Raw genomic sequence first — 9,485 nt, 5'->3', positions numbered from 1 at the left:
CAAGGGAGCAATTATGGAAGTTGGGTATCTTCTCAAATGTATTCTTGTGGTTCTTGTTTTCTTTGGCCTTACTTTACTAGTCAAAATGTAATGATGTATTGTCATGTACCAAAGATGAATGATAAAAAAAGTTTAAAAACTTGCAAAGAAATGTGCACAAGGACAAGATGCGGCCGCGCGCTGGACGCACGGCCACAGCATCCCGGAAACTGCCCGGACACGACCCCATTGGCCTACCCAAACGGACAGAATCCGGACAAAACGGACGTCCGTTTGGGGTCACGCGGTGGAGTTGTTTTTTTGAACTTCAGCGACTTTATTTAATTCATAATCATATCCTTTACAATAAGCGGAATCAGGAAATTAGAAGGCTTATCAAGCCACACCCTTGACTCCTGACCCAAGAAACTAAAACGAGCAATAGTATGCGCGCATTTGTTTAGATCACGCACACAATGATTTATTGTCGCCTTACCGAAAGAACTCATCAACTTTCGACAATCGTCAGTAATTACCGCACTGTACCAGCCACAGCCCGCCACAGCCAGCCGGTAAAAAACACAAGCAAGCAATGGCCTGCCATTTTCGCAGTCTTTCTACCGTCTTGCAGCTGCACTCCCTGGCCAGGTTGGCCCAGCACCCTGCGCTATCTCGTAGACGGCAACGCCCGATCGGCCGCCGTCGGATGCGCCGCGTGCGGCCAGGATGGGGCTTTCCCCTGAGTGGTTGCACCGTGCTGCCTGCGCCGGGCCGAGAGCTCTGCCTATAAGAGGAAACCGTGGGCACCCGCACTCCCACCTTTAGACAGAGGAGGAGGAGAGGGTTTTTGGAGAGGAGACTCTTGCCATTCCTCCCCGCATCCGCTTCAATCAATCGGTAAGAGAAAAGAGAGAGGGTGGTGATTTTCTTGCTCGGCCTTCTTCCTCCTCTGCCTGCTCTTCTTTCTTTTCTCCTCTGATAATTTTACCAGTGATATGATATGATCTCTCGCTCGCTCTGCTTTTCTTTCTTGTGTTGTTTCTTTCCGCCTCTCTCTTTTCCCCTGGCTTCTAATCTCTCTTGCCGGTGCTAGTTTTTCCCCATGTTATTTGGGAGGGACGCTCGTCTCCGTATATGTTCCCGATCTAGCTCCTGTCTAGACCCCTGCTGGTTTACTGGCAGTTCCTCTCGTTCTCTGCCTACTTCTTCTTCTTGTTCGTGTTCGATTGGTGTCTTCCGCAACTTCCTTTACTTGCTTCGCCGCCCTCCTTGTCTTTGGCCTAATCTATCTGCCTCTTCTCGTTAATCTCTTGCAGGTGTTGATTAATCGGCGTCGGATCCGTCGATCTAGGAGATCCAGGCCACCAAGAGATGGGGTAATGCATCTTCTTTGCTCTACTTCTTTCCTTTTCTCTTCTGCCATGATATCATCGTCTTTGTGTCCCTGTCTCTCTGTGTGTCGTCCGAGTGACTGGTGGCTTAAGAGGATTCTTTTTTGAGAGATTTTTTTTCCGTTTTTTTTAGAGTATATTTCTCTTTCTGTTGTTGATCTACCTGTTTTTTTTAGAACAGTCGTGCTAGATTTACTTTCATTTGTGAGGGGTCAACAAACTGCTTTAAAAAACTGCTCTTCTGAAGCAAGATTAACTGGAGACTGGAAGGTTTGTGGGGAACCGAAACACGAGTGCGTTAGTTGAATGGGATGAAGTGAAGAGCGTAGGTTGTAGTACAAGGCGGCAGCCTAGTGGATTGTCCCGCTAATCCGTGAGTAGTAGTAATTGCTAGGGGCTAGCTACCTTGGTAGGTAGCCGAGAGATGGAGCGCCAGAATGGCAGACTCTGTTTCCTCCCTGTTCTTCATATATCACCAGGCCTAGACTGATGTTGCAGTTTGTAAATTATTAGTGCTCTGGTAGGATTAATAGCAGGAGTCGTAAATAGTGGAGTGCGTGCTCGCGTTTGGCAGAGGGTGGGTAGGAGGTGCCCGGCCGTTGGAATTCTTACGCCTGCTTTACTTTCCTTCTGCCAGCCACGGCCAGTGCCAAGGCCACACGTAATCCAGCTGACAGGCAGGCAGCCGGTCAAAAAACGCATCTGCCCACAAGCAAACAAGCAAGGCCTGCCATTTCCGCAGTGTCTCTGCTGGCCCACCACCACCCCGCTGCTATCACGTAGACGGCAACGCCCGATCCCTACCCGTCGGATGCGCCGCGTGCGGCCACGATGGGGCTTTGCCAGGAGTAGTTGCACCGTGCTGCCTGTGCGGGGCTGCGCGCTTTGCATATAAGAGGAAAGGAAAGACGTGGGAGGGGACTGCAGCGAGGCTCTTGCCATTCATCCCCGCTCCCCTCCTCGCCACTTTTCTCTCCCCACCTCCCCCATCTCCCTCGCTGAAGACACACCAAGAGAGAGAGAGAGACCGAGACCTTGCTGGTGATTTTCTTGGCCCTCTTCCTGCCCCTTTCTCCTTCATCTTTTTCATCTCTAATTAATATTTTGAGTGAAGTGCACTGTAGGTCCTTGAACTATTCCAGGGATGTCACGTAGGTCCTCGAACTATGAAAATCGTCATCTAGGTCCTCAAAGTACAGTAAGTGTGTCATTCAGGTCCAAAATCTCCCTGACAAGCTCTAACTGGCCAGCTGACACATAAACAGTAACCGTAACAGTACACGGCAAACAGTCCTGAATTCCTGTGCGTGATGAACAGTACATAACAAAGAATAAATATAAAAAATATAAAAAAACCGAGATCCTCTGTCATCGAAGAGACCCTGGCGCGTGAACAGTAAAAATATCGTTAATTCAAAAAAAGTTCGCGAACGATGAATTTGGAAAAATATTTGTGACTTTAATAAAATGTTCGCGAACGATGAATTTGGAAAAAAATATTCGTGACTTTAAAAAAATATTCGTGAGTTTAAAAAAAGTTCGCGAACGATGAATTTGGAAAAAATATTCACGACTTTAAAAAAATGTTCGCGAACGATGAATTTGGGAAAAATATTCGCGAGTTTAAAAAAAGTTTGTGAACGATGAATTTGGAAAAAATATTCATGACTTTAAAAAAATGTTCGCGAACGATGAATTTGGAAAAAATATTCGTGACTTTAATAAAATGTTCGCGAACGATGAATTCGGAAAAAATATTTGCGACTTTAATAAAAAGTTCACTAACATTTTTTAAAGTCAGGAATTTTTGTGGTTCATGAACATTTTTTTCCATACCCACGAACAATATTTGTGGTTCGCGAACATATTTTCAAATTTATTGTTTGTGAACTTTTTTAAAGTCGCGAATATTTTTCCCATATTCGCGAACATCTTTTTGAATTAATGAACATTTTTACTATTCACGCACCAGGGGTATCTTTGATGCCAAAGATTTTCAGATTTTTTTTGTTCATATTTTTTTATTTTTCGCACTGTTCACCATGCCAGCTGGCCATTTAGAGGGGGTTAGTGAGATTTTGGACCTGGATGACACACTTACTGTACTTCGAGGACCTAAATGACGATTTTCATAGTTCGAGGACCTATGTGACACCCTGAAATAGTTTAAGAACCTATAGTGCACTTCACTCTAATATTTTTTTTTACCAATGGTATGATATGATCTGTGCTCGTTCTGCTCTTCTTTCTTTCCGCTTCCTTTTCCATGGATTCTTTTGGTTTTGGTTAATCTTTCTTGCTCGCCGCGCACAACTAGTACTAATTTTTGGGAGTATTTCTTTTGGGTTTTCTTTTGGTTTTGGTTAATCTTTCTTGCTCGCCGCGCACAACTAGTACTAATTTTTGGTAGTATTTCTTTTGGGTTTTCTTTTGGTTTTGGTTTTGGTTGATCTCTCTTGCTCGCAGCGTCCGCCGTCGATGCGGCGACGGCGGCCGCCCAATGCCGAACGTTCGCCCAGATCGACGCGGCGGACGCGACCGCAGCCCTGCCCGACCTCCTCCTCGCTCGCGCTGCCCGGCGCTCTCCCCCCTCACGCAAATCGCCACGGCGGCAGCCGCTTCGGCCTCCCATCCGTGGCTGCCGCTGCGCGCGCCCTCGATGAGCTCTGCCATGCCGTCGCAGACCGCCGGAAACTCCGCCGCCCTTCGCATCAACCTGCTCCATGGTCCGATCCTTCACCTCGCCATCCTTCTCCTCGCTAACAACAAGCCGGCCTGCTCCAAGGCTCGACCCTTCGCCTCTCCATCCTCTTCCTCACTAACAACGAGCCGATCTGCTCAAAGGTCCGCATCTTCCCCTCTACATCCCTTTCCTCACCAACGAGCAGCATGAGCAGCAGCAGCAGCCTGCTAAGACAGAAGAACCAAACGTGTATAAATGGGTGGGTGGGTGATGCAGTCCAGGCATTTGATCAAATGTGCAAAAAAGATCATGATCCATGGCTCTATTTCTCCACGATCGATTGCCTCCTTTCCTGAGATGCACGATACACGGTGTTCTTGGCAGCACCGTCGTGGTCTCGTTTCTTTTAGTTCTGCCTAATTTAGGTCTCTGCCTATTTGTTGGCAGCACCGCACGATATTTCTTTTGGTTTTGGTTAATCTCTCTTGCTCGAGCACGAGTGTGTGAGGTGTTTGGGGTATTGCTTTAGAGGGTTTTGTGGCCGTTGAGAAGGAGGTGCGCTGGCGTTAATCTTTAGCCCGCATCTGCATGCTTAAGTCGTGTTCTCCTTAGTATGCGATTTGGTATGTGAATGTGCATGCGCTCCCTCAGTGTGTATGAGCAGCGTCGAATCAGGCTTACATCTCCAACACTGTTGCATATACGTGTGCATTTATTGATTTATAATAACATGCTTGGTGGGCACAAGAGGTGGTGTTTCTCTTGTTGCTATCAATTGGTGTTGGTTACATAACATTTGCTCCTCTTGTTGTTGTGAATTGGTTACATAACATCAGTGTGTTAACTGCTTAGTGTTTCTTGGCTAGTTAGTTGCTTGGCATAAACATCAGTATGTTTTTGTTCTATTGTCAGTCCACTGTCTTGCTGCTTGGTGCAATTTTTCTAGCTGATCATTCCTTATTTTCAGGTCTTGTATGGAGTGCAGTTCAGACGAGTCGTCAGAGCTAAGTGACACTGATATCGATGACTATGCTGACAAGGCGTACACGGACCTCAAGTCTGGCAAGCTTGTGGCGAGGTTCGGCGCAGACAGGTTTAGATGTCCGTTCTGCCCCGGGAAGAAGAAGCAGGACTACCGCTACAATGAGCTGCTTCAGCACGCAATTGGTGTGGGCGCATCCAACCGTGCTGCCAAAGTGAAGGCAAACCATCAGGCACTGGCCAGTCACCTCAAGACTGACCATGCCGATGCAGCAGGCTCGTTGCCGCCTCGACAGGCCGAGGCGCTGATCAACCCTCCAAAGCCAGTGCAGGACCAGGAGCTGTTTGTTTGGCCCTGGATGGGCATCCTTGCCAATGTTCCAGTAGAGCAAACACAGAGAGGTGGAGCCATTGTAATGCAACAGCTAGCCGGTTTCAAACCCATACGTTTCAATGCTGTGCATTCTCCTGACGGCGGGTACACTGGCTTTGCAATAGTCCGTTTCAACAAGGATTGGATCGGGTTCAAGGATGCCTTGGGATTCCACAACTACTACAAATCACATCATCTGGGTAAAACGGATTGGGAGGCAAATAAAAGTGACAAGTACATGTTTGCTTGGCTGGCAAAAGAGGAGGATTATAAAGCAGATGATCCAGTTGGCAAGTTCTTGTCAGAAAATGGTGATCTCAAGACAGTGGCTGAACTGCAACAAGAGATGTCCCGCAAGACTGACACTCTCATAACTAGTTTGACGAGCCAGATTAGTGCCAAGAGCAAGTACTTGATGGAACTTGAGTGCAAGTGTAATCAGATGGATCTCGCTCTCCAAAGGGCCATGGAAGACAACGACTCGCTGGACCAACGCTACAACGAAGGTATCCCCCACTCCCCAGAGTCTCATGCAATTGCTGTATGAATGGTACACTCGTTCGCATTGCGAATATGATCATGTCTACTGTATCATGTTTTGTTTGTTTTCTCTACAGAAATGCGAAAGATGCAGTCAACTGCCCGTGAACATTCGCTGAAAATTTTCCATGAGACTGATCAGCTGAGAAAGCAGTTGGATGAGAAAGAGAACGACATCAAAAGGAGATCAAAGCAACTAAGTGAAATAGTTGCTCAAACTGACATGGAAAGAAGAAAACTGGAGAATGAGAGGAAGAAGGTATGAAATTCACTCACATAACTGTTTACTATAAAATGCATCATTTATACCGGAATTCAGTGAATTGCTTTCTTGGTCTAAAATTTGACTCTGTTTACTATATACTGATATTGTTCTCGGAATACTAGCGTTTCGGCATGCTTGTGGTGATCTTTTTGTAGAAATATCTAGCTGGCTAGTTATCTTACTGCTGAACTAATTTCCCTTCAGAATGATGGTCAAAACGACTCCCTTAACATGGCAAGAATTGAGCAAGAAAAAGCCAATGAAGGTGTGCGGATTCTTGTTGAGAAACACAAGGTATGCGATCCTACCCTTCCAATTGTTAGTGTCATTCAAATGTCTTGAGAGTTTCCATTCCAGAATCTAGAATCTACCCTGACATGTCAAATTCATTTTCAGAAAGAGAAGGAAGCCGCTCTGAACAAAATCTTGCTGTTAGAGAAGCAGCTTGATGAGAAGCATCAGCTGGAGCTGGATATTCAACAGCTTAGAGGCAAGCTGGAGGTGGTGAAGCACATGGAGGGAGAGGGCGTCGATGTGAAGAAACGTACTGAAGAGCTGAACAAGGATCTACAGGATAGAATTGACGCAATGGAAGACCTGGAAGAGCTAAATCAAGCTCTGATTATCAAGGAAAGGATGACCAATGATGAACTGCAGGATGCAAAGAAAGAGCTTATTTCGGTAATGTTACATACACCCACGCATACACACTTGTCCTCCTTAACAGTTTTTATTTTGCGGGCAAAATTCTGTACACTAAAATCTTGAGCTTGTTGGTTTACAGGGCTTGGTGGATCTGTTGGGCCCTCGTAGCAACATTGGAATCAGGAGGATGGGTCAAGTGGATGAGAAGCCGTTTATTGAAGCTTGCAAGCCAAAGTATGGCGCGGAGGCGGATACAAAAGCTCTTGAATTTTGCTCCATGTGGCAAGACAATCTGAGGGATGCTAATTGGCACCCTTTTAAGATAGTGACCAAAGGTGAAAAGTCTGAGGTACGAACGATCAAATGAAGTGATTCTTATCTTGCTGCCTTCTTGTCTTAAACAGACACTTGTGACAAGTACATAATGCAATGATATGTGATGTGTCCCCCAGCAAATCATCGACGAAGGCGACGAGAAGCTGGTGGGGCTGAAGGAGGAGCTGGGCGAAGAGGTTTACAAGGCTGTGACCACTGCGCTGGTGGAGATGAACGAGTACAATGCCAGCGGCAGCTACGTGGTCTCGGAGCTGTGGAACAACAAAGAGAACAGGAAGGCTAGCATGGGGGAAGTGGTGGAGCATATCCTCAAGCAGTGGAAGGCGAAGCGTAAGAGGTGATCAACGTGTCGTACTCAGTACAAGCAGTGGTTTTCGTTTTGGGGGTTGGAGAAGACTTGACAAACTGTTTCCCTTTAATAATGTTGGTGAACTGCAAGACAAGTTATGTGTTGCTCAGTCAGTCTGAGAGCAGTGATGTATGGGAACCCCTTTTCTTCCGTTCGTAGTTGGCAGACAATGGTTGCAATGAATCGTTTTCTCTTCCTCGTGATTGGTTCTTTTTTCTGCAATGGATCGCTTTTATTGTCATTCTTGAGTGTGTTTTTTTGGCATCTGGCATGAACTCGACCAACTTAATTTTTTGCTGAGGAGCCCATGTGCTCTAAGTTCGAAGATGTGTGTGTCAATGTTTTTGTTTGTCCATGTAAGAACTCATTTGGCACATGTGGTTTTTGTATGGCCAATGCTCGCCGATTGACTAGTGCAACTTTTGGCTGGTCGCATCCCGAGCGTTCGTTGCGTTGTCCTTTGTCCTTCAACCGTCGGATTAGGGCTCATTCTTCATCCATTCCGTGGTTGTCTTTTCCCCAAATCATGCAACCGTGCGTAGGAGGGAAAGAGTGACAGTGAGCGCCGCTGACCGTCCCGACCCAGCCATGGACGTGAGGCCTCGTTGTTGATGATGTACTTGCAACCTCGCCATCACAACCTTGTTTGTAGCTCTTGCCTGTGGATGAGTCGTTGCTTCGACATTGCAGAACGAAGTAAATTGCAGAAAACCACCACTTTTGAAGGCAAGCTTTGCGAAAACCACTACAATACATCTTTTTTGCAAAAAACACCGTGTCTACGGTAATCTTTTTGCAGAAAGCACTGATCGACGGATCGGACTCAGTTAAGCTTGTTTATGACAGGCGGGGCCCGTTTTTTGCGCACGTGGCACCGTCGGCCGTCCCGACAGCCGTTAGACGGCGTTTGACGGTGCCGTCCCCCTCCATCCCCCATCTGTTCGTTTCTCCCCCTTTTCTCCTGTCGCCGCTGTCTCCCCTCCTCGCGTCTGCCTTCTTCCCCACTCTCCTGCCGCTCTCTCCCCTCCTCTCGTCGCGTAGGCAGATGGCTACTGCGGCGAAAGCAGCCGGTGTTGGCGGCGGCGGTCCTCCCGGCAGTGGCGCAGGCGACGCGGATCCCGACCCAGGCGGTGAGCTCTGCGGGAGCTCGAACCCTAGCAAGGCGACGCGAGATGCGGAGGTGGAGTATTCGGTGGAATACGCGGCGGCTAGATCTTTCGCTGCGGCGGTGAAGGCGAATCCCAATGGAAGCCACCACATCGCCTCATCCTTCGGCGGTGTATAGTGAGATCCCCTTCCCTTACCCATTCTCCTGTGAACTTATTTGACCCGTTTCTAGGGCTAGGGTTAGTGTGTAGTGATATCCCCTTCCCCATCTCCATTGCCTATTGTTGGCCCTATGATTGTTATTGCGATGATTTCTTTCTGAAATTAACTCATTATGTATAAATTAGTTGTTCTGTGTGTCTTACTTAGTTGAAATAAGCTATGGTTTATAAGCAGTAGATCTTAATGAACCATGCTAGGGTTATTGCAGTTTTTTGCTTTGTACTACATTGGTTATTTAAGCAACCCAAAGCTATGTATTGATGTTGTCCTGCTTTTTCATAAGTGTTATAATTGAACACTTATACACCACTATATTTCTTTATAAATTTGCAGTCTGGATGATGAGGTTTGGGAATTGAGGATGCATTTTCATGACAGAGATAATCTTGAGAGAACTATGATGTTGTCAGACATCACATTTTACAATCTAGTTGCACTGATAGAGACTGAAGGATATGGGGTGAGGGATTACATGTACTATGTGAAGGATCCTGGCCTAGGGATAGAAGGAATGCAAGAAATAGAGGATGATGACATGCTGGAGGAAATTCTAGACCACATAGTACAGCAGAAGCAGAAGATTTTCAATGTGACAGTTGTTAGGGCCAGTTCCC

The 9,485-nt window shown here is 46.7% G+C and overlaps 1 protein-coding gene across 3 annotated transcripts; it reads left to right on the top strand.

The window, feature by feature from the left end:
- The first annotated feature begins 743 nt into the window (after nucleotides 1-743).
- LOC123156432 (factor of DNA methylation 1) lies at nucleotides 744-7,746 on the top strand. 3 transcript variants are annotated; one of them, XM_044574564.1, is made up of 8 exons: nucleotides 744-876; nucleotides 1,296-1,355; nucleotides 5,021-5,913; nucleotides 6,025-6,206; nucleotides 6,417-6,506; nucleotides 6,609-6,893; nucleotides 6,997-7,206; nucleotides 7,310-7,746. In XM_044574564.1, the coding sequence occupies exons 2-8, from the start codon at nucleotides 1,351-1,353 to the stop codon at nucleotides 7,532-7,534; spliced, it is 1,890 nt and encodes a 629-aa protein (XP_044430499.1). In that variant the 5' UTR covers nucleotides 744-876; nucleotides 1,296-1,350; the 3' UTR covers nucleotides 7,535-7,746. The 3 variants fall into 3 exon arrangements, with proteins under 3 accessions (XP_044430499.1, XP_044430498.1, XP_044430497.1); XM_044574563.1 differs by lacking the exons at nucleotides 744-876; nucleotides 1,296-1,355 and adding an exon at nucleotides 3,706-4,096; XM_044574562.1 differs by lacking the exons at nucleotides 744-876; nucleotides 1,296-1,355 and adding an exon at nucleotides 3,718-4,214.
- The last annotated feature ends 1,739 nt before the right edge of the window (nucleotides 7,747-9,485 follow it).

The sequence above is a fragment of the Triticum aestivum genome, chromosome 7B (genome assembly GCF_018294505.1).
Source record: "Triticum aestivum cultivar Chinese Spring chromosome 7B, IWGSC CS RefSeq v2.1, whole genome shotgun sequence".
Lineage (NCBI taxonomy): Eukaryota > Viridiplantae > Streptophyta > Magnoliopsida > Poales > Poaceae > Triticum > Triticum aestivum.
This window is presented reverse-complemented; position numbering and strand designations above follow the sequence as displayed.